This window comes from Colias croceus, chromosome 27, assembly GCF_905220415.1.
Source record: "Colias croceus chromosome 27, ilColCroc2.1".
In the NCBI taxonomy this organism is placed as follows: domain Eukaryota; kingdom Metazoa; phylum Arthropoda; class Insecta; order Lepidoptera; family Pieridae; genus Colias; species Colias croceus.
Window position 1 is genome coordinate 865,257 of NC_059563.1, and position 24,301 is coordinate 889,557.

Consider the following 24,301-nt stretch of genomic DNA (forward strand, 5'->3'; position numbering starts at 1 on the left):
ACTGATGAAATTTTTGGTGATTATAGTTTTTAAGATGAATTACTAATTAGATTTTATGTAAATTAAGTTTTAATTCTAGTATTAAGGTTGATTGAAAGGAAAAAAATTTTATGTTTTATTTTATTTTTGTTTGTTTTCTTTCATAATTAATGTTTTGTTTCATTATGTAACTCAAAAAATATACTTATTGCTACTTACTGTAATTAAAAATTTCTTCATTTAAATATTAGTTATGTAATGTTTTCTTTATTCTCGGGAATATTGTATGATTGTATTTGGGTACTTACTAAAGGTATCTCAGGTTATCCTAAGTATATCTTACGTTGGAAAGATATGAGATGATTTTCTGTGTGTCGCAAGTAATATTGAATTGATACGGATCCTATTATGATTTAAACTTTGTAAAATTCCATCGTACAATTTTAATATCACAAATAACATCTGGCAGAATTTTAACTTGATAATTTGATGAACATTTTTTCTAATGATACGAATTATTCAGTGTCTAAATAGTAAATTATTTGTATTCGTATTTTTCCATATAAATTTTAAGGTAAGTACGTCACGTACATATTGTTTTTTATAAAAATATATTTTTAACGAATTACAATCTGCTTTTATTTTCCCTCCTTTTCAATACACGTTTTTCTTTACATAAACACCTTATTGCTGCACACAACTAATAATGGGTATCATACCCACCCCACCCCACTGTGCAGCCTACCCATACCTACCCATACCCAGGGTATGGGTAGGTACTTAAATAGTAGGTAATAAAAGACTTATACATATTTAAGTGCATAGATCTATGCATAGATGGTTTTCTTTCACTTACCACTACTTAATAATATTAATTAACACTTTTTCTTGTTTAGATACGCAGAACATAATTTGAAATGGTTTTCAAGTGAGATAAGTGAAAGTAGCTTGTAACCCCAGTCGATTCTTTATAATAATAAAAAGCGAGGGAAATTCATATATGGAAATTGGAATGTTATTAATTAATTCAGATCATAAATCCAATGGCCAGTGTTATATGCCCTATATAGATTAAAGGTACCTACTCTTGTCTTTTTTTATAGAACAATATGTACCTACTTACATATTATAAATAATAGAAATAAGCTGCTCTCTATACATAGGTATCCTTATAACCTGCCATAGTTATAAATCAGTGATCAGGTAAACCTACAAACATTACAAAGAACTGCATATTAGATACAGTAAGGTAGGTACCTAATTTATACTGTATTAATTTTCCGAATAATTTCTAAATTTATTTTTTTCAAAGCTCTTCGTCAAAATCAAAATACATTAGGTACCTAGTTCCTACTCGCAAGTAGTTTTCAGAACGACTTCTACCTACAGTTATTTTTCTGTGGTAGAAGCAATTAGTTAGGTACCTACCTAGGTAGGTACTTAGATTTTGAATACAATAAGATTCCTGGGTAAGCCACAGTAGGTACCTATTCCATCATCAATGAAAAATCAAAAGCATTTGAGACTTTGACTTTAAAGATGAATTTTATACAACATATTCACGATATTTGCCAAAATAAAACGTATTCAATAGTAAAATCTTTGTACCTACGTACCTAACTGAAATTGTGCTCTATTTTTAGTTTGGCTTCATGGCCGAAATAGTTTCAGAAATAACATAAGTTTCTTTTGTACAGTGAAATCTGCACGTGTAATATGCATAATACGCATATATAAATGTGTTGTTGTATGATTCAGTATTGTGTTTAGTTTATAAAAAAAATAAAACAAAATGCCAGCTTACGACTGGTTTGTTGATACGGAAAGTTTGCCCGTGATGCGAATTGTTACCCCGCGAAATGTTGATATGTGCGGGTTGTATGGAATGTAAGTATTCATGAATTTAATGTTCATGTTATTTCATTAAAATAATGCTATGCTCACATAAAATGTAATATTTTAATTTTATATTTTAATTTTCGTAATTCGTACTGGACCTCGTTTGCATTTACAATACCTTGTCCTCCTGCTAGTCAGTTTAACAAACGGTTGTTCGATTATTGAATGAGTTTCTTTTTTATTTAAGAAAAAACTAGGTATATTTATGAGCGTAGGTAGATAAATATTATATGAATATAATCTAATACGTCTCCGTTTATAAAGTTACAAAATCAAATCATCATATGGGTCGTATTTACAAGTACCGTTTCATGTTACGAATCAACGCCACTGTCAGTCGTTTGACAGTTGAAATATTTGCGACTGTGTTTTCTTCAAAACGTCATTCGTTAAATTTCCTGGACCCACCCAATGACTAAGGAATCCTATGGACAGGGCATAATGTTCTATACAAACAACTGATTATACAAATATCATGCATTTCGATACCGAAATAATAAAACGAATACTGTCTCTTTCTAACTAATGAATATTCTGCTAAGTGAAAATATATTATGACTATACGTCAGTCAGTGCTAATTCTATACCGTTTGACATTTGAAGTTAGCTCAAATACCTACTGTGGCCGGGCGCCATTTTATGTTCTCGTTATTATGATGTACATGCTCTGTCATTGCTCCGTAGTAAACATTGAAAAATATTGAATATTTTTGTGATTGTGACAAACATTTGTGTCTAAAACATATAGAGTGGTCAAGGACAAATAGTGGCATAATACCAAAGCGCAGTATTGTGGGATGTGGCTCCGGAAAGAATGAAAACTAGAAAAGTTTGTCTTTGCACCGGTATGTATACGTTTTGACTGAAATATTAGTTATTACTTTGCTGATTTACTTATTTTCATGTATATTGAATTGAGGAGTATTCACAGACTATGTTCAGTGTAAAATTGTTACCAAATATAGCTTTATTTTGTATATTTTCGTTCTAGTAAAATAATGAATTTGGGTGCTAGTGATGACTTATAATATCGACATCAGCAAAATGTTCGATGAAGACGTGCGTCTCCCAAGGCTGTGTCATTAATCTTAAGAATAGTTGCTTTGGTGAATACACTTCCAAAATAACAAATTAATTTTGCCAAGAGCAGCAGAAGGAAAAATAAAACACTTAAATTTACCTAATATGAATTTTAACTTAAGTAAGATTAATCGCTTTTATAGTAGGTACTTTAAAAATGTATTTATAAATAAGTCAGGTCAGGACTAAAATTATAATAACCTAAAAATTCATTTTTTGAAGGTTACCAAGAAGTGAAAATAGAAAAGGAGAATGGTTAGAAGCAATTGAAAATGAAAATATCAAGCCAAATGTAAAGGATATAATATCATAGTATGTTCCCTACATTTCCCCGAAAGTGCTTTCAATAGAACAATGGATGTGATTAGTCTGCACGATGATGCTATACCAGTATGTCTGCCGCTGCATTCACACAGGGTGAGGTTTTTATCTGTAGACACGTGATGTCTTCCAATTTACTTTTGGTCTTTTTATTTAGATTTAGGGCTGTCATTTATAATCTAACGTTTCTCCTATTTTGAAGGAGGCCTGTGAACAAACTGAGATGGTTTTATATGATTTTTTGAGTACAAACTTGGGTGATATTTGGTTGTTGAAATGTTATTGACTGAGGGAAAGTGCAATTTACTTTAAATACATGGGGTGTTTTAAGTTATTTTTCTATTCTTTATAAATTTATATTCAATGCCATAAAACCAAAAATATAAATTCAAGTTCCGCTATTGTAAGCCCTAATGTTGATATTAATTTCAAACCATCAGCATTCCCCTTTTAATTAAAATGTATTGCATTTTAGTTTAAATGTAAAGTGAACAATGCTAGTTAATGTAAACTGTGACATTTCATTTCCAGGTACCAGTTGAGCCTCAAATCCCGAACTCAAAAATGAACAGAGTGTATCTGAGTGCATTCCAGGCTACACAAAATAGTTTAGCTCTATAATTTTCTCTATTATTATATATTATTGTTTTTTTTGTCTATTATTTATAAATAAATAAATACAATTACTGTATATTGTGTTGTTCATCGTAATAAAATACTATTATATACCTATATTAGTATATATTATGTTGTTTCATTATATTACATTCCTCAAAACTGAAATTACCAAATTGTAAGTCTACCGTAATCCTTATATCGAAGTCAAAATTGAACTGGATTTATCAAATTATACAGGGTTAGCTATCTTGTCCGGCGAGGTTGCTGGTGTTTTACAAGTAACCCTGTATAGGTGTTACCGTCACGAGCAGCCATCGTCATACTTAATTTTATTAATTGGCATTGTCATTTTTTCCATTTGTAATTTTACTTCTATGTTTTGTACAATAAAGTTAAAATAAATAAAAAAGAGTGTGTGTTTATGTACACGCGTTACAAGTTACGCGCCAAAAGAAGTATAACTTCAAAAAAAATATATTAATATTATTTTTATATCGATAAACATAATAATGTTTATCGATATATTCTCGGCACTAAACACCGCCATGTTTTGTTACAAGCAATATGGCGCCGGCCACACTTTTTTTGTAGGTATGTCACTTCCATGTGATTCCTTATTCATTGGACCCACCGTGTATGGACGGATCTATCTAAATTCATGTGATGAAAATATAATAAACTTAAAAAAATGAGTACGACATCGACAAAAAGAATATCTGAAATGCCGGGCAGTGGAGCGTCATCAGCTAATGTTGCAAAACCGGGTGATGACGATTATAGTACAACTCCAGAATTTATTTACGGCGGGCCGTTTATCAAAGTTGAAAAACCCAGTCCGTTCATAAATACAGCGACTCCAATTAATTTGCAGTTACAAGGGACGTTCAAAAAGTACGTATTTCATTATATTGTTTATTTTAACATTGAAACCAGTGGGCCTAGAGTAGTATAAATATTTTTGAACTATATATTTTACGAAATCGTACCTAATTTGATAATGCTCAGCAATGAGGAAGTATTTTTATTTCTTATTAGAAAATATGTATACCAGTCATATTGCCTATTTGTTTGTTATTATATAAATGTCATACTAAATTAGTGGAGAGTTTTTCGCAATTGTGCAGCAACAAACATTAAAATAACTATAATTTGATAATTAAGACAGCAAATAAACTAGATTACAACACTCAAGTAGCGGTTGAAGTTTTCAGTTTAGCTCATTTACAGTTTATGGTTTCAATTTAATGAAGAAACTTTTATTTTATAAGTTTTGTCAAAATATTATTTAGTATATTCTGGGGCCGTATTATGACCTTTTAAAAAACCATTCAAGTTCCAGGCAATTTACGTCTGTTTGTATTTTAAGACACATAATATATTAGACCTACTACAGAATGGTTTACGTCTATGCCAGGCTTTCCCTTTTTACAGTGCCGTTCTAAAATAACATTATCGGTTTTATCGGAAAGTTGCGGTTTTCTTTTTTAAATTTATTAATTTATTTTGTTTCACACACAAATTTGTGTTTCAGTCATGAAAATGAACTTAAAGAAAAATAACAATTATTAACATATTATAATAAGCTTATAAACACCATTATGAAGTAAATATGTAATTATAATGGTGTTTATAACATCTATCATTAAGGATAACTTTTTCGAACGAAACTCGTACATTGCTTTTAGAAAAAAAGCTGGGTTAGCGAGAGTTCCATTTTAAAATTCTAAATTTCTATTTATAAAAGTCAACATTTTTTTTTTTAATTATAAAGTTATAAGAGTGGCGTATTTTTAGTGTTTTTATGCGCTTGAAGTCAATTTGCGGACATTTCGTATTATTACTATAGTGTTTTTTTTTTGTTTGTTTTACGTGAGTTTCACAAAACGTACTTTTTATTTCACGTAGTTCGGTGAGCGAGGTAAATTCCAATCGTAGGCGGCGCGTTACCTTGTTACAATTGGAAGCTTTGTTGGAATTTGTGAAAACCCATAGAGATATTGCTATGGGTTATAATAAAACTGCTCAAGCGCGAGAGGATTCAAAGAGAATGTGGGAAAGTGTCGCTGCGTCTTTGAATGCTAAAGGACCAGGCGCAGAGAAAAGTGGGAAGGAATGGTCTAGTGTAAGTATTTTCAAAATTAACTATTATTTTTTCAACATTTATAATTGTTTATATAACTTAAATTATTTTATAATTAATAGAAGCGTCAATAATTTAATAAGAGCTTCAATATATACATATTTTTATGGAAGCTAAATGAAATTATAAATATGTATTTATATAAATAAAGTTAAAACAAATTAATTTGTATATTGCTTAAATTAAGTATACACTAAACATACTTAACCAAATTTATTGTTATAAATAAGGGGAAGTAAAAATATGCAGTATAAAAATATTTTTTTAGTATTGGGTGGACTACAAATCCAAGTTAAAGAGGAGGGTGGCAGCGGTTCGACGTTCCTTCAGTACTGGAGCAAGGGAGGCACCCTTGACTGAGATTGAGTTAAAATACCTCGCTTTAATAAGTGAAAACAAAGACGCTGGCTCGCCGTACAATCAGGTTGACCCATACGTGAGTTCTATATAATTACTAGCTGCGCCCCGCGGTTTCACCGGCGTGGCTCCGCTCCTGTTAAAGCCTATATTCAAGCCTATACAAAATATATAGCCTACCTCGATAAATGGGCTATCTAACACCGAAAGTATTTTTCAAATCTGAGTAGTTCCTGTGATTAGCGCGTTCAAACAAACAAATTCTTCAGCTTTCTTATAAAAGTAGGTATAGATTATTGTGTCTAAGCACTGTTGATGTTAAAACAATTGTCAAAATTAGGTTAACGTAAATTCATAGTAAAAACTAATTTCAGGTTGCAAATACAGATAAAGGAGAAACTGTTTCACAAAGTGAGGGAATACTGCGTCAAAATGTGGAGGTATCATCTGGAGAAGAGATACTATTTGACGATGAGATGCCATCTGAAGAAGAGATGACTTCTGAAGAGATGCCATCTCAAAAGGAAGAACCATCTGAGGTAAAATCTGAGCAGATACCATCTCAAGAAAAGGTATCATCTCAAAAGGAGGTACTATCGGTACGTAGTAAAGAACCACCCCCCGTTGAAGCAGTATCTCCAAATAATCATCCCTCGTCATTTCGCCAAAGACGACGTCGTAGAACACAAAATATATCAAAAGCGAATACTCGAGCTACACTAATAGAAATAAGTAAAAAGCGATTGGCGGTGGAAGAAAAAAATGGGGAAACATTGCAACAAATACTTTTGACGTTGCAGAAGCTTGTGAACAATATTGAAGAGTAAGTTGTAACTTCTTTATTTTTGACTAGTTGCTCCGCTCGGTTTTACCCCCGTGGCTCCTCTCCTGTTGATCGTAGCGTGATGATAGCTATCAATCACCGAAAGAATTTTTCAATCGGACCAGTTGTTCCCGAGATTAGCGCGTTCCAACAAACAAACAAACTCTTCAGCTTTATAATATTAGTATAGATTTATAGTTTTCTATACAACATACCAAGTAACCATTAGGACTCATTTCTATTTAGATCTATATGCGCTTTCTTAATTGTGAATTTTTCCTCTATACATTGCAACCAAAATTATTATTTCCATGTCTGCATTACTTATTTAAAATATGTTTGTTTCAGATTTATGTAATTTGTGGCACATTAGAAAATATTATAGCAAGACTAGCGGTCCGCCCCGGCTTCGTCCGTGGTACCTACATATAATAAATAGATGTTGGCCGATTCTCAGACTTACCCGATATGCACAGAAAATTTCATGAGAATCGGTCCAGCCGTTTCGGAGGAGTATGGCAACGAAAACTGTGACACGAGAATTTTATATATTAGATTAGCTGTTTTAAGTTAATTTAGTTATAATTGTGTAGATACTAAGTTTATATTTATATTCTAAATATTATACAGGTATTAGTTGTATGAAAATTATGTAATTTAAACATCTAATATCTAATATATATATTATAAAGGCGAAAGTTTGTAAGGATGTATGGATGTATGGATGTTTGTTACTCTTTCACGTAAAAACTACTGAACCGATTACAATGAAATTTAGCACACATATAGAGGGTAACTTGGATTAACACATAGGATAGTTTTTATCCCGGAAATCCCACGGGAACGGGAACTATGCGGGTTTTCCTTTGCAAACGCGGGCGTAGCCGCGGGCGGAAAAATCTAGTAATGAATAAAGATATTATATAAGTTATCGTTCCATTGTGTCTAAAATATAAAAAGTGTACATTATTTGTACTTTTAAAGAATGGTTGTTTTCTGTGTACACATGCCACAAATGCTAGGTCATACCGAAATTGTTATAGAATTTGAAAAACAATAATATCCAATCTACAGTTTTTGTTACAATAAGTGTTTTTTTTAAGCTATTGCATAGCTTCTATCGCGGGCCTTGAGCACGGGGACCGAATCGAGAAATTCCGTAACGAAAAAACCTCACGCTCCCCACTCCGACGGGCGGAGGTGTGGCTTGAAGGCATAGCATGCAATAGCGCAACCGCCCCACTCCCCGAGTGACACACGTCTCTTGTTTTTTTTTTTTAGTGTCGATAGGGAAGCGCTTGATCACAATCTCGCCTGAGGTTAAGCTGAGATGTGGTCTAAGATGGAACGCTACGCTTGAAGACCCCCATATTGTAGGTACTCATCGGGGAACACAGACTCAGGAAGCATGTTCCAGTCCCTCGCGGTTCAGATAAAAAATGTGTTAATACTTAATATGTAGGTAACAAATTATGTTACTTATAAGCTTAAGCTCTATTTCTATTGGTTATATTATTTTGTAAATAATTAAGTTACTCTATGTTCGAATAATGTGATACCTATTAATAAAAAATTGTGTATTAAAAATTACAATTTTTAATGTGTATAAAATTATTTCTTTTTCACCCATCTTTCTAATTTCTTGGCTATCCATTTAATATATTTAGTCCTTATATGCGGCAAATTTAATAATGTCCTTACTTCTTTAATAAGTAGGTACTGAATACTGATGGACCCTGTTCACAATGGGCAACGTTGGCCCAACATAATATTATGATCGTCGATATTGGCATAAATGTAATAAACATCTACAATGACGGCCGATAATAGACAATTGGGAACTATATTTTCTATCACCAAAATTTATATTTGTCATCAAGTTGTATCACCTAATAAATAGATCTATCACCACGAAATATTTTCGTTCTCAGATAAACAAAAATTGTTCCCAGGTGTGAATTATCAAATTAATGTTAATATGTGTGTAAAATAAGAGATCGGTAACCAATAAAATAATATTGCATTACATGAATATAAACCTCGTTCTTATAATACATCAATTTATAATTTAAATGAAAAAATGATCAAAGGGGCGGAGACAAATTGGCGCTCTTTAAAAATTGACATGTGCAAACATATTATCGGATTAGCCATACGCTTAAAGCTGACCAACCCCCTACCAGAAGCAAAAAATGTGCTTATCAGCCAGAAAAGAAAAAGGGGGCGCCCTTCGAAATCCAAACCAGCGCTGATTATTCAGTGTATTATTGTTTTAATATTGATTATTTTAACTTTAATTAAGTGTTATCTACAATTATGCTAACCATTCGCCACCACAGCTGATTATTCAGTGGTTATTATTTTTAAGAATAAATATTGATTATTTTAAGTTTTAGTAACATAATATGATTTATTGGTGATCTCTTTAAATTAGTTTGCTTAAATACTTATTACGACACACCTATTATAATACATACAAAAACATTTATTTGGTACTAGACCTTATATCTCAGGATTTTAGGTGATTTAATGTGGAACTGATTTTGCATTGTTTGGTGACTACATTTTGGTGACAGATCTACTATTTTGAGGACAAACCCTATTATTTAAGAAACGCAAAACTAATTAAATTGGTGATAACTGATAGCTTATGATACCCATAGACATTTAGGCCCTCTACACTATCGTGATTGCCTCTACTCGCCCAACTCTGCCCATTATGGAGACGGCCATCAAATAAGCGCTCGTGATACGTACAAAAGATCATAGATGCCAGCCAGCTTCAGGAAAATACGGCTTTACGGCCGGTCAGTTTAATTCACGCCGTAAATTGTCTGGAAATATGAGTTCATAATACGGCCCGGTGTAGTGGTAATTGCATTTTTTTAAATCGTAATCCTATCTATCTTTGAATGGATGAAGAATAATTAATTAATATTTATTCACTTATTAAGTACTTGCATCGTGTTTGATCTTTATTAAATTATATAACGATTAGGTATATAAATTATAAATGATTAGACTGATAAAACTAATAAAACATTAAAAGATAAGTTATTGACGTAATTTTTATATTAAAAAAACTTAATGTCAAAGGAATAACGTTCATGTTGGTACACACATAAAACTAATATATTGTTCGATCGAAGACATGCTCCCAAGTTTCCTTAGTACATGGAAATATAAACCTTATAGTGATAGCAATAATGTTCAATTTGTACAAAATATTACTTATGGAATGTTGGTTATGACGATGAAATATCGGTGGTGTGGCTATAATAGCGTAATTTCGACACTCTTCTCGAAGCCCGGATAGCTCAGTCGGTAGAGCATTGGACTTTTAATCCAAGGGTCCAGGGTTCAAGTCCCTGTTCGGGCGGCCATAACTTTTTGTTTTTTTTTTTATTTATATTTTTTGTATTTATTATGTTTCCTTTTGTTCGATATGTGTTTATAAAAATAGACATAAAAATCTCAGTCAATATTTTAACATTGTCACTAAAAAAAATTATTTTTCGTTTTATTTCTTATTTTTCAAATAAACATCGTTTTCGTTACAGGAGTTTCGCGTATTACTCGCTAAAGGAACGTATGCCGGTTATATTAACCAAAGTTATCGACTATCTATCGCGGGAGAGTTCTAAAATAAAAGGGTCATGTGGTGCTGTGAGTATTTTGTATATTAATATTTTTACCTTTTTGGTACAGTAGTTAAAAACCTTTACCATGTGGTGCGGGTTTCGATTGTGGTTTACACCATAAATTTATAAAAAAATGGCGGATCCTGTTGGTCTTAGCGTGATGATATATAGCCTATATAAGCAATATATAGCCTTCCTTGATAAACCTATAGGCTATCTAACACCGAAATAATTTTTCAAATCGGACCAGTAGTTCCCGAGATTAGCGCGTTCAGACAAACTCTTCAGCTTTATAATAATAGTATAGATTATTTGAACTATAAAATGAATTCATATCCCATTTACACAATGTTTAGAATTTAAAGGTATTTTTATATTATTCACTATCTCTAACTACTGTAGTTACTATATTTTTAATTTTTTCAGTCCGACGAAGACATCCGCAACTACATACAATACATAACAAAACTAAAGAACGACCTAGTCACCAACAAACCGTACGATTTACTCAAAGTTGACAGCCCTGAAGCGAAGCGGTGGAACGAGTGGATATCCGCGGTTGACAGCCCTAGCTATTTCCTTAACACTTGGGTGTTCACTGAGTGCTATGTTTACAGGCGGTTGAGGGAAGGATGCGAACTGAAGTGAGTGTAGTGGTTGATATTTATGCTAAGGTTGTCAATATTGAGTTTTTAAGATTGATATTTTTGAGTTATTTGTAAATTGTATGATATATGTGAATAAGTTTGTTTGTTTCTTTCGATTTTATTTTATCTAAACGACATTATAATAGTGTTCGTTTTTTTGTACATTTCATCTTGCATCCAAGTTTACTTATTTTTATCATAATATTTTTATAATGTTGTAATTATGAAATAATACCTACAAGGCTCAAAGTATTTTTCGAAATAAGTATAAATTACCAAATAGATTACACACACACACATAAAAAGCCAGCTATAAAATTACTTGAATTTATGATGAAAATTTTTAAAGTTACGTACTTGATATTTATATATATACTAGCTTTCCGCCCGCGGCTTCGCCCGCGTTTTCATAGAAAACCCCACATAGTTCCCTTTCCCGTGGGATTTCCGGGATAAAACCTATCCTATCTCTCAAGTTGGATCAAACTGCACATGGTGTGTGAATTTTATTATAATCGGTTAAGTGGTTTAGGAGTCCATTGAGGACAAACATTGTGACACGAGATTTATATATTATATTAAAGATATTATGTACTTTATTTACATTCATTGAACTCAACAATTTTCGTATGTACGTTCCAGCAAAACGCTGGAAAAGTTCGACCCGTTCGACGAGCAGAAAGCTCAGTCATTTACCAACAGCCTTGAACCTATGTGCATTGTGGCTGAGAAACTTACCAGCATGTTACAGCCTAGCGATAAGGATAAGAGGAAGGCGGATTTTATGACTTTGTTGAAGGTTGGTGGATAAAAACATACACACAAGCAAACACTCAAACACAGACACATAATAACACACACACACACACACACAAGGCGGATTTTATGACTTTGTTGAAGGTATGTGGATAAAATAACACACACACGCAAACAAGCACTCAAACACAGACACACAATACCACAAACACACGCAAGGCGGATTTTCACGAACAAGATACCTAATTTTATTTCTTTCAATAAATATTGTCTATGTACAATTTGATATTTTTGGTTTTATGTCATTCAAATGCTTTATAAATATAAATGTAGGTCAGGCATCCGCCCGGATTGGCGTGAAAGGATGCGGGTTCGAGTCCCGCCTCGTGATCGAATTTTTTTTATTCTTTATACATATTTTATATATGACTGGCCGGTTGGCTTGGTTGGTAGTGGCCCTGCCATCCAAGCCAGAGGTCGTGGGTTCGATTCCCACCCGGGGCTAATATGTGTGTGATGAACATAGATGTTTGCTCTGTGTCTGGGTGTTAATTATCTATATAAATATTTATTTAAAATTATATATGTAAGTATGTTTATCAGCCATCTGGTTTCCATAACACAAGCGAAAGCTTAGTATGGGATCAGATCGTGCCGTGTGTGAAAATTGTCCTGAAATATTTATTTATTTATAATATTGTTTATGTATTTCAGATTTGTCTATGGTCCAACAAATGCGATCTATCCTTGTCTATGGGTGAACAAGTGAAGTTAAAAAACGAGGGAGTCCAAAAGAGTCCGTCTAGAGATGTCATAGATCCGTTTCAAATGATTTTAGACCTTAAAGACAAGGTTAGTCACTACATAGTATAAAACAAAGTCGCTTTCTCTGTCCCTATGTCCCTAATCCCCTATGTCCCTTTGTATGCTTAAATCTTTGAAACTACCCAACGGATTTTGATGCGATTTTTTTTAATAGATAGAGTGATTCAAGAGGAATGTTTTAGTATATAATTTATTAGGTTTTAGACAAAGCGGGTGAAGCCGCGGGCGGTAAGCTAGTATATATATAAATTAAACTCAAAAAAGCCTAGCAAAGGTCGTCGAAAAATGTCAGAGTGTATAAAGCATTCATTGAAATCAACACTTTATTTCGTGGTAGTAATGTTAAAAGTCGATTTGTAAACTCTGTTTAAAACACGCGTAGGCAGAGTTTTGCTTCGGATAATTTTTGAGCAAGATTGTGACTTGTATTGCATTAAAATGTTACTTTTAATTTACAAACTAGGTGGCAATATCGGGACTTGTTATTATTAACTAGCTGTGCTCCGCGGCTTAACCCGCATTGCACCGATGATGATATATAGCCGGCTATGATATATGGAAGGCTATACCTTCCTCGATAAATGGGCTATCTAACATCGAAAGAATTTTTCAAATCGGATCAGTAGTTCCTGAGATAAGCGCGTTAAAACGGACAAGCAAAATTTTCAGCTTTATAATATTAGCATAGATTATTTCCTACTATTTTACAGAATACTTGTTATTAATTTTCAGATACTTGTAGATGACTCAGCTAAAATAGCCGACCAAGTTGTCGTTCGAGCGGAAAATATCGCAAAAGCTATTGAAGGGGTGAGTTTTTTTTGTTTTCAAATTCGCATCATTTATTGCTTACCAATACATTTTTACATACAACACTATGCAGGTATTGCCTTAGAATAAGTCACGTTATATACATTACATACATACATACATTAAATTTTATAATAATCAAATTATAATCACTATACTACTTACTACTAATATTATAAATGCGAAAGTTTGTGAGCATGTGTGTGTGTGTTTTTGTTACTCTTTCACGCAAATACTACTGAACCGATTACAATAAAATTTAGCACACATATAGAGGGTAACTTGGATTAACACATAGGATTGATTTTATCCCGGAAATCCCACGGGAACGGGAACTATGCGGGTTTTTCTTTGAAAACGTGGGCGAAGCCGCGAGCGGATATTTTATAATTTTATGATCCCAAAAATGAAAAATTTTGGATATTTAAATATTCTGGTTCTAAAATAAAATATCTTACAGAATACCACTTTGAAAAAGTGCAGTTGCAATAGACTAGCTACGGCCGCCGGTTTGCCTCTCTGTGAGCAAGATGAAAAAGTAATATATTAATATATAAAAAGTAGCTAAATACGTAGTTTTATTGAATACTTTATAGGACAATTAATTGTTATACCTATATGTAGTTAGTTTATAATAATAATATATTACTGACTGACCGAATGGCTTGGTTGGTAGTGACCCTGCCTTCCAAGCCAAAGGTCGTGGGTTCGATTCCCACCCGGGGCAAATATTTGTGTAATGAACATAGATGTTTGTTCTGTATCTGGGTGTTAATATAAGTATTTATTTAAAATTATATATGTATGTATATCAGCCATCTGGTTTCCATAACACAAGCGAAAGCTTAGTATGGGATCAGATCGTGCCGTGTGTGAAAATTGTCCTGAAATATTTATTATTATTTATTACTAGGGTAAAGAAGCAAAAAAAAATGTAGTTATAAAGGTTAATTGTTATGTTGTTTATAGGTAATTAGGTAGATGTCGTATTACTATATTTTCGTATTTAGAGACAATAATATATCTCTGAGTTTTTAGATGTAAGCTAAAGTAGGAATAGGCGAATGTTTACTTATTTTTCCAATTATTTTTTATTTTTTCTAGTAACTATGTAAAGTAACAATATATTTGTAATGTCCTATTAATTGACTATTAATAAACGGCCTTACTAATAAAAAGTTAAACAATGGATAAATTTCAAGAATTTTTCTACCATAGCTGTGTCCTGCTCTTGCTCACATGAAACGTCACTCATAAAAACAAGACAGGTTATTGCAATAACTAATCCAATGCAAAGCGAATTGGTTACATTTTATTAGTAAGTAAGTACTATAATTATAATAATATTTAATTAATATAGTAATATTTATTTAATATTTAATTGTCTAGCCCGCGGAAGCCCCGCCCGAGGGCGAAGTCCCCGAAGGGCCTCCGCCCCCGCCCTGCCCGGCTAAGTTCACTGTGCCCGAGTCGGTCATGTTCGGTAAGTTATTCAGTTGTTTACTATATGCAACTTTACAGAAATACGTCGAATCACGCGTGGTAAGGATAAGAAAAAGATGGCGCGTAACGGAAAAATGTCACGCGTAACGAAAAAATGTTACACTAAATTTTTTTCCAACCCCAATAAAGAAGTTTCACTTCAAAAAAAAAATGTGATGAGTAACTTAGAAATTGTATACTTACAGATATCACGACATAGTATAAAACAAAGTCGCTTTCTCTGTCCTACGTCACTTTGTATGCTTAAATCTAAAACTACGCTACGGATTTTGATGCGGTTTTTTTTAATAGGTAGAGTGATTCTCAATGAAGGTTTTTCTTATGTAATTTGTTAGGTTTTAGACAAAGCGGGCGAAGCCGCGGACGGAAAGCTAGTTTGGTATAAAAAGTTGTATGTAATTACTTCATACTATTTTATTAACATTATTTTCTTTATGTTAACTTCAGCTGTATGTTTGTAACCGACACTTTAAGACTAAATTTTGACCAACATTAAAGAGACAGAATGAACCCAAACTTTGTACACTTTATACGATATCAATAACTAGCTGTTCCCCGCGGTTTCACCCGCATTTCTCTGCTCCTGTTGGTCTTAGCGAGATGATATATAGCCTATAGCCTTCCTCGATAAATGGGCTATCTAACACCGAAAGAATTTTTCAAATCGGACCAGTAGTTCCTGAGATTAGCGCTTTCAAACAAACTCTTCAGCTTTATAATATTAGTATAGATTAAACGAGATCTTATTATCATTTTGTATTTTTTGTGATTTTGATTTATTTTTTTGCAGATATAGTCTGTGACAACGCGGGCTACGAGCTGTTCACCGACCTGTGCTTGGCACATTTCTTAATATCACAAAAAATCGTACAAAAGGTATTATTTTAAAACATATTATCATTACATAGTATAAAACAAAGTCGCTTTCTCTGTCTCTATGCCCCTTTGTATGCTTAAATCTTTAAAACTACGTAACGGATTGATGCAGTTTTTGTTATAGATAGCGTGATTCAAGAGGAAGGTTTTAGTATATAATTTATTAGGTTTTAGACAAAGCAGGCGAAGCCGCGGGCGGTAAGCTAGTAATATTCAACTCAAACTCAACTCAAACATTTATTTATTCAATTGTCTTCGAGAAGCACTTTTGAAACGTCAATACATATTTTTATCATTTACCACCGATTCGGAAAGCAGTATCTATGGAGAAGAATCGGCAAGAAACTCCATAGTTGCTCTTTTAAATCATTTCAGTATTACAATTTAATTTTACAAAATATGTAAGTAACTGTGCGTATATATTATCACTAGCTGTTCCGCGCGGTTTCACCCCCGTGGCTCCTCTCCTGTTGGTCGTAGCGTGATGATATATCGCCTATAACCTTCCTCGATAAATGAGCTATCTAACACCGAAAGAATTTTTCGAATCGGACTAGTAGTTCCCGAGATTAGCGCGTTCAAACAAACAAACAAACAAACAAATAAACAATCAAACAAACAAACTCTTCAGCTTTATAATATTAGTATAGATAATATGCCAAAGAACTGTCCTGTGGTTTTTACGTTTATTATATTATTATATATTATCTTATTCTTAACAATCTTTATATTTTAATATTTATGAAAAATAATTCGAGTGACATTTTTTAAACGCAAAAGCTACATAATTTAATAATTTTTATAACATTAAAAATATTAATTTTGTCCAGGTTAGGTTTCACGTTAAGAAAATACCTTGGTTCGTGTCTGACGTCACGCCGGTAGATTTTCAGTGAGTATTATCATAATTAATATATAATAATATCACTACATAGTACTTATAGATAGAGTGATTCAAGAGGAAGGTTTTATTTAACTAGCTTACCGCCCGCGGCTTCGTCCGCTTTCTCTAAAACGATTTGAGATTTAAACTATAACTAAAGCATAGTATTTATTATTTAAGATATTTTTAAGACAAATAAACTTTTGTTTTCATGAAAAACTCATTAAAGCGTGTTTTTTATGTGTTTTTTTTCTGTGACATTTGATTTTGAATTTCAGATATGTGATAAGTTCGTGCGCAAAGGGCAGCTATCGAAGAGAAGTGCCGGCCGATCCTAAACCAGGTTATATAATATTTATTAAGCGATTGCATAGCTTCTATCGCGGGCCTTGAGCGCGGGGACCGAATCGAGAAATTCCGTAACGAAAAACCTCACGCTCCCCACTCCTTGGGGCGGAGGTGTGGCTTGAAGGCATAGCATGCAATAGCGCAACCGACCCACTCCCCGAGTGACACACGTCTCTTTTGTTTTTTTTTTTTTACTGTCGATAGGGAAGCGCTTGATCACAATCTCGCCTGAGGTTAAGCTGCGTCGTTTTTTTATTTTTGGTATTAGCTAGTAAATTGTATACAATAAATATTAAAAAAAAAACGACGTGTGTCACTCGGGGAGTGTGGCGGTTGCGCTATTGCATGCTATGCCTTCAAGCCACACCTCCGCCCCAAGGAGTGGGGAGCGTGAGGTTTTTCGTTACGGAATTTCTCGATTCGGTCCCCGCGCTCAAGGCCCGCGATAGAAGCTATGCAATAGCTTTTGTGTTTCAATATTTTATTACTGACACTCATGGGCGTAGCTAGCCATGGGCTCAAGGTGGGGCAACAATAAAAAATAATATGTAACTAGCAACTGTATGTACCAAGTATGTACCCAAAGTTATATCCAGGTCTTCAAATGCCCGCGGCCGTACCGCCGGCATTTGCGAAGGCATTCGCGAAGGCATTTGCGATGGCGAATAAGTGTAAAGTAAAAAGTATCAGTGAGTTGTAGAACGTGTAAAACAACAAAAGTGAAATTTGTTAGTGGGGTAACTAATTGGGGTACTATACTCATTTTTCTTACAGTTCATGTAACATAGAAACCTCAGCTATTTTCTTCTTTCGTGTGTAATTCGTTATTCGAATTATTCTTATTCAAAACACCTTATTGTTCACCTACCACACCACGAAATAGATCCAAAAATCTTCAGCCGTTTGGTCGCTGGGCGTATGACACTTGTTAGGTGTTAGTCAGTCAAAAGAGTTAGTAGGTACTTACTTCAATTTTTAGTTTTGGTTAGGTATCTACCTACCTTCCAGGTTAAAGCTAGAGTGGGGCAAGTGCCCCACAGTGGCTACGCCCATGCAGTGACACTCTCAATGGGTTATTCATGTTTTCATATTTATTATAAAGAATGGCTGCTTTTGCATAGTGATATTCCGCTATTTATCTAATACTAGCTGTGCCTCGCGGTTTTACCCGCAGTGTTCCGCTCTTGTTCCTTGCTCCAGACCAGTTGTTCCTGAGATTAGCGCGTTCAAACAAACAAACAAACTCTTGAGCTTTATAATATTAGTACAGATACAGCCAAACAAATCTTACCTAGCGTATTATGAAATAAATAGAATAAAAAAAGAATGTGTACTTAACTGTTTTTTATTTTTTTTTTTATAAAATGTTGCGTCACTTTTCTTCAAACGATAATTTTATAAATATTTTTTACTATTTTCCAACTAAAATTAATTACATTATTAATTAAACAGATGCAACAGAAGATAGTGCAGAAGAACCGCCGCGTATAATTTCATCAGATAGTTTACAGCAATTGGCGAGTACTTGGGAAACTTATGTACAAGACGGGACCTTTGTTGTTATGGTGAGTTTCAACTTAAACTCTTACTCAAACTTAATTCATTTTTGTGTAAAAAAACGTCATAAATATAAAAAAAATGATTAAGTATTTTGTAGAACTTGTAAAGTATAATAAACTTGTTTTTAAAGGTGTTTTTGAAAGTAATTTCTACAGAAAAATTGACAAATATTTAAAAAAAATGTGTGCGTGTGTACACACGTAAGAAGTGAAACTTCTTTATGACCTTATTTTTTCAAAAAATAATTTACTACCGATATGCAACTTTACAGAAATACGTCGAATCACGCTTGGTAGGGATAAGAAAAAGATGGCGCGTAACTAAAAAAATGTCAAGTGTAACGAAAGTTACACTAAATTTTTTTCCAACCCCGATAAAGAAGTTTCACTTCAATACAATATAAAATAAAACTATTCTATATTGTATTGAAGTTACTTACTGCAAATGATGAAGTTGCTTTAAAAATTAAAATTACATGACTAAATACAGATTTATAACATGGTCTTTGAAATTTATTTCAAACTCAAACATTTATTTATTCAATTAGACTTCTTCCAGAAGCACTTTTGAATCGTCATTACATTCTTTTAATTTACCACCGATTCGGAAAGCAGGTATCTATGGAGAAGAACCGGCAAGAAACTCCATAGTTGCTCTTTTAAAGTTTTTTTATTTGCAAACAAGTATTCACATACATGTCTTATTTTTCAACATCTTTATCCATCTAGCTTTATCCACCACCCTTTCACAAAAAAATCCCAAAAAATAACAAAAAATATTTCTTTTCCTCAGTGCGACGATTTCTGGACTTCACCGCACGTTTACAAAGACATGAAGAAATACGATCCGGATTTATATAGACAATTACAATACGCAACGTGTGTGCTGTTTAAAGGAGATTTGAATTATAGGAAATTGTTGGGAGAGAGGAATTGTAATCCCACCCTGGGATTCGAACCGGCGTTGCAAGGTGGGATTTGTTATATTAGAAACTAGCTTTCGCCCGCGACTCCGTCCGCGCGGATGTCGGTCTTCGCGTGGATGGTTTCTCCATTTTGAGTAACTCTGACATCTTATAAATATCTATTGGACCCAAATACGGCTAGGCCTATAATAATACGCAACGTGTGTTCGCGGTTCTACAGAACAACGTCTATGGATAAAACTGAAAAATTAAGTTTAATTTTTTTCTACGTATTTTTCCAGGATAAAAAGTATCCTATTTTACGCCCAGGATAATAAGGTATAATTATACCAAGTTCCATCGAAATCCAACCGTTAGTTTTCACGTGATGCCTTCACATACAGACAGACAGACAGACAGACAGACAAAAATTTTTTTAATCATATATTTGGGTTTGGTATCGATCCAGTAACACCCCCTGCTATTTATTTTTTCAATATTTTCAATGTACAGAATTGACCCTTCTACAGATTTATTATATGTATAGATTTTGATCATATATCGCAGGATAATTGTATTATTTCGCCGTTTATAGACGCTCGACATTTTGTAAATATGTCGAGTATTCGTAATTTTTGGTTTAGGTTAGGTTCGTTGTATTTTTAACTACGCTGAAATAGCGACGTTTTGTGGACGTTTGGATAAAGTAAATCCTCACCATATTACAATACTAGCTGTGCTCCGCGGTTTCACCCGCATTGCTCCGCTCCTATTGGTCGTAGCGTGATGATATATAGCCTATAGCCTTCCTCGATAAATGGGCTATCTAACACCGAAAGAATTTTTCAAATCGGACCAGTAGTTCATGAGATTAGCGCGTTCAAACAAACAAACACAGCTTTATAATATTAGTATAGGTAACGAGCGATTGTACAATTTGCCTGCGACATATTAGGCATAATGTAAATATGTATGATTGTAATTACAATTAGATGCTAAATCTTCTTTGTACAATAAAAAATTGTATCCTTACTAATATTATAAATGTAAAAGTGTGTTTGTCTGTGTCTTCTTCATGCCTGAACCACTGATTTTGATGTTAATTTGAGATTTGAGATATAGGATAATTTTTGATATTATGCTACTTTACCTATAACTACGCGGACGAAGTCGCGGGTGAAAAGCTAGTAATATATAAATTTACTAGTGGTCCGCCCCGGCTTCGCATGTCCTTTCTCGGGTATCAAAATATCTCCATACCAAATTTCATGCAAATTGGTTCAGTAGTTTAGGCGTGATTGGGTAACAGACAGACAGACAGAGTAACTTTCGCATTTATAATATTAGTATGGATTCGAAAAAATGTAATGTTATGTTTGAAATCTTTTTATTACGCAGATATAGTTTTTTATTTCTGCATTTCTTATATCAGAAATATTTAAAAGAAACATTGATAATATTGTGAATAAAATCTAAAAAAAAGTTTTATTACATTTTTTAAAGTGAAACTTTTATTACATCGTCTCAAACTTTTTGGTCTGTGTAGCGCATGTCGCGTGACGCACGATACGTACGATAATTATCGTACAAATACGATAATTTTTAGATGTCTATAGTGTGAAAAAAAGTTTCACTTTTACCGTGGTTTCATAAAACCACACAACATTTTCTATATAAATTTTAGGTTTTCTACCAGCGCCCATAGCGGCGTGTCGAACAGTAAAGGCCGATTTAATTTGCGGCTTGCCGAAAGGGAAGTGGGAGCAGTTGAACAAAATCGACGAAAAGTGGATGGAAAAGGGGGATTATGGGTGAGGAAAGTTTTTATTCATAAACACACAATAACATTCTTTATAACATTCTACAGACTATTACGATAGAATGTCTACAGCTTGAATTTTCAATATATATTTTTTTTATTTATGTATCTGTTTGTATTCTCAGTGAAAATAAAGAAGAATTAAAGAATTTGAAAATTCTTTGTGAAACCTTTTCTTGAGTTCGTCTTTATTAGCATACAATGAAAGATTTTTCGGACGTTTTTGTCTTGTGTGTTGCAGCCAAGTTAAATCAATTGTTTCTTTAATAGCCTAAATTTAAACTATTTATAAGACGTAGCCGTTTTATTAATTACCTAAATGCTTTTATAAAAACAACGTATCGTATATAAGTTTAAGATTCGAGACTATTTATAATACATCTAATTTAACCACATGCTTGCAACATATACATTAAAATAAATGTATTTACTAACATTTCCCTTTATTTCCAGTGTTATACAATTTTGCGGAAAATGCGAACCGCTGAAAGTCTCCGAACGACCCTGTCCTATGTATGGAGATACTTGTAAAGGAGTCGTCTGCTCTTAGATTAATATGGTGGGATTTTTTATTATATCCTACTAATATTATAAATGCGAAAGTTTGTGAGGATGGATAAAAAGAAGAAAGATTAAAAGAATGTTTGTTACTCTTTCACGCAAATACTACTGAACCGATTACAATGAAATTTGATAGGTAACTGAAGACCCAGAATATGTTTGTTTGTTACTCTTTCACGGAAAACCAGATACTTGGCAGTTATGTAGCTTATAATTTATAAAGAATAAAAAAATTCGATCACGAGACCGGGACTCGAACACGCATCCGCTTTTTTCTTTATAAATTTATAAAGCTTTTGAATGTCATAAAACCAAAAATATCAAATTCAGTTATGTAGCTTATGGATTAGAATAATAGAATTATATATATATAGAAATATTTATGAGATTTCGGATTTTGCACGCAGGTTTCAGATACAAAAATAATCTTCTAAGTTTTCTTTTTTCTGTTCATTTTATAATTTCTTATGTGAAAATTTATAAAAATTGTGTCTTAAAAATTTCTTTTAATTACAGGTACTCAAATTATTGGAAATTATAAGTGAGAAAAAGCAACAAGGGATATTATGAAGAGATGAAATAATTATGTTGATATTTTTACTTTTACTTTGTTGAAATAAACTTATTTTGGTATAAAATAATGTGTTTATATTTCTTCCCTTTATATCTCTCTCTGTTTCACAATAATTTATTACTGCACAATCCCCAATTAAAAAATATCAACAAAAAATTTATACACCAATAATAAAATTATTAGTGTACCTATTTGTAATATATCGCTTTGAATGATGACACAAAAATCAAAATTCATATTGCTACGTTGATGTCGGACTGACCAACTGAAAATACCTTGTAGAAAAGACACTACGTCAAACCTACCATGGTTTGACGTAGTGTCTTTTCTACAAGGTATTTTACACACAGGAGTATTTTTAAGAAAATTGTGCTGTTGTAGAAAGCAAATAAAAAATCTCCCATTTTAAGTCACGATCAACGATACAATATAGTAAATAAGGTAAATATAAAGCTAATGAAGTAATATTTCTCGTTGACATGTTTAACTAATTTCTCAATAGATGGCGTTGAGTGTTCACGGAACAAAACCAAAAGAATTTTTTGCAGGGATGATCTTCAATTGATCTTCAACCATGAGTGGCATATATAGAGAAATACGTAGGTTCACTTATCGAATATGAATTAAGTATATCGATTTTCTCTATTCTATTATTTAAGGCTGGGTTGTACCATGTTACTTTAGCAATAACAAACATGTTTTTAAGTAACGGTAAGGAAAATATGAGTTGCGTCATTTTTCGTCAAAATTTTAACACTAAATTTAACCTGTGATTTTAACCGGTTGTTTCGACGGTTAAAGCAATTGTTAACGTTAAATTACTGTCAAAAGCGTCAAATACAAAACGAGATGCCATTTGATTACAGACTTTCATAACTTAAAAACCTAAGAGCAATTAACCTATAGAGTTCTTATATTAAGACAGAACAAAATACATATTTTCTAATCTACTTACTCTTAGTCAATAACAGCATAAGCCAGATTGAGATAGCGATAGAGTATCTGCACTGTCTTCAAACGTAGCGCGCCGGCAGTCAGTTTGTTTTCCAACCAGCTGGTGGTTTCAGTGCGTCAAGTGTTTTTAACGAAATATTTAGAAAATATAAAGTGTACAGTGTTTCTTTTTATTTGTCAGTGTGCTAAAATAACTATTGTATGTTTAGCAACCGGCTATCACTAGTCGAATGGGAGTTTTGGATAAAAACAATGTAAAAATATCTTTCCATCGGTAAGTGATTTTCAGCAAATTGATAAATATTTATGTTTTAAACCTATTTGAAGGTTTTATCAAGCGCTTTTTTGTAATTTTATGTTGTAACTGTAACATTTACCCACTTTATGGGGTTGTGGAATATAAAATAATGAAATAATTTTTAA

General features: G+C 32.9%; 1 protein-coding gene, 1 long non-coding RNA gene and 1 other non-coding gene across 6 annotated transcripts; all 3 read left to right on the forward strand.

Annotated features, from left to right (window-relative positions):
• The first annotated feature begins 1,654 nt into the window (after positions 1 to 1,654).
• Positions 1,655 to 22,988, forward strand: LOC123703814 (damage-control phosphatase ARMT1-like). Of its 3 annotated transcripts, none has more exons than XM_045651975.1 (16): positions 1,655 to 1,866; positions 10,778 to 10,883; positions 11,285 to 11,502; positions 12,148 to 12,304; positions 12,976 to 13,113; positions 13,819 to 13,896; positions 14,357 to 14,434; positions 15,286 to 15,379; positions 16,190 to 16,275; positions 17,106 to 17,167; positions 17,437 to 17,501; positions 18,959 to 19,071; positions 19,859 to 20,036; positions 21,655 to 21,781; positions 22,243 to 22,348; positions 22,867 to 22,988. In XM_045651975.1, exons 1-15 carry the CDS (start codon positions 1,772 to 1,774, stop codon positions 22,337 to 22,339), a joined length of 1,692 nt encoding a protein of 563 aa, XP_045507931.1. In that variant the 5' UTR covers positions 1,655 to 1,771; the 3' UTR covers positions 22,340 to 22,348; positions 22,867 to 22,988. The 3 variants fall into 3 exon arrangements, with proteins under 3 accessions (XP_045507931.1, XP_045507929.1, XP_045507930.1); XM_045651973.1 differs by lacking the exon at positions 1,655 to 1,866 and adding an exon at positions 4,526 to 4,788; XM_045651974.1 differs by lacking the exons at positions 1,655 to 1,866; positions 14,357 to 14,434 and adding an exon at positions 4,526 to 4,788.
• On the forward strand, positions 2,682 to 3,970 carry LOC123703816. 2 transcript variants are annotated; one of them, XR_006753052.1, is made up of 3 exons: positions 2,682 to 2,723; positions 3,181 to 3,375; positions 3,811 to 3,970. It is a non-coding gene; the product is annotated as an uncharacterized LOC123703816 (long non-coding RNA). The 2 variants fall into 2 exon arrangements; XR_006753051.1 differs by lacking the exon at positions 2,682 to 2,723 and adding an exon at positions 3,042 to 3,079.
• Positions 10,524 to 10,596, forward strand: Trnak-uuu. The gene has a single exon. It is a non-coding gene; the product is annotated as a tRNA-Lys (tRNA).
• Positions 22,989 to 24,301: the final 1,313 nt, after the last annotated feature.

Bases quoted from the DNA above. Each gene is read 5' to 3' on its own strand.
- LOC123703814 (XM_045651973.1), top strand. From the start codon at position 4,586: ATGAGTACGACATCGACAAAAAGAATATCTGAAATGCCGGGCAGTGGA. The intron at 11,503-12,147 runs GTGAGTGTAGTG...TGTACGTTCCAG, and splicing joins AGGGAAGGATGCGAACTGAA to CAAAACGCTGGAAAAGTTCG. The intron at 13,897-14,356 runs GTGAGTTTTTTT...AATATCTTACAG, and splicing joins TCGCAAAAGCTATTGAAGGG to AATACCACTTTGAAAAAGTG.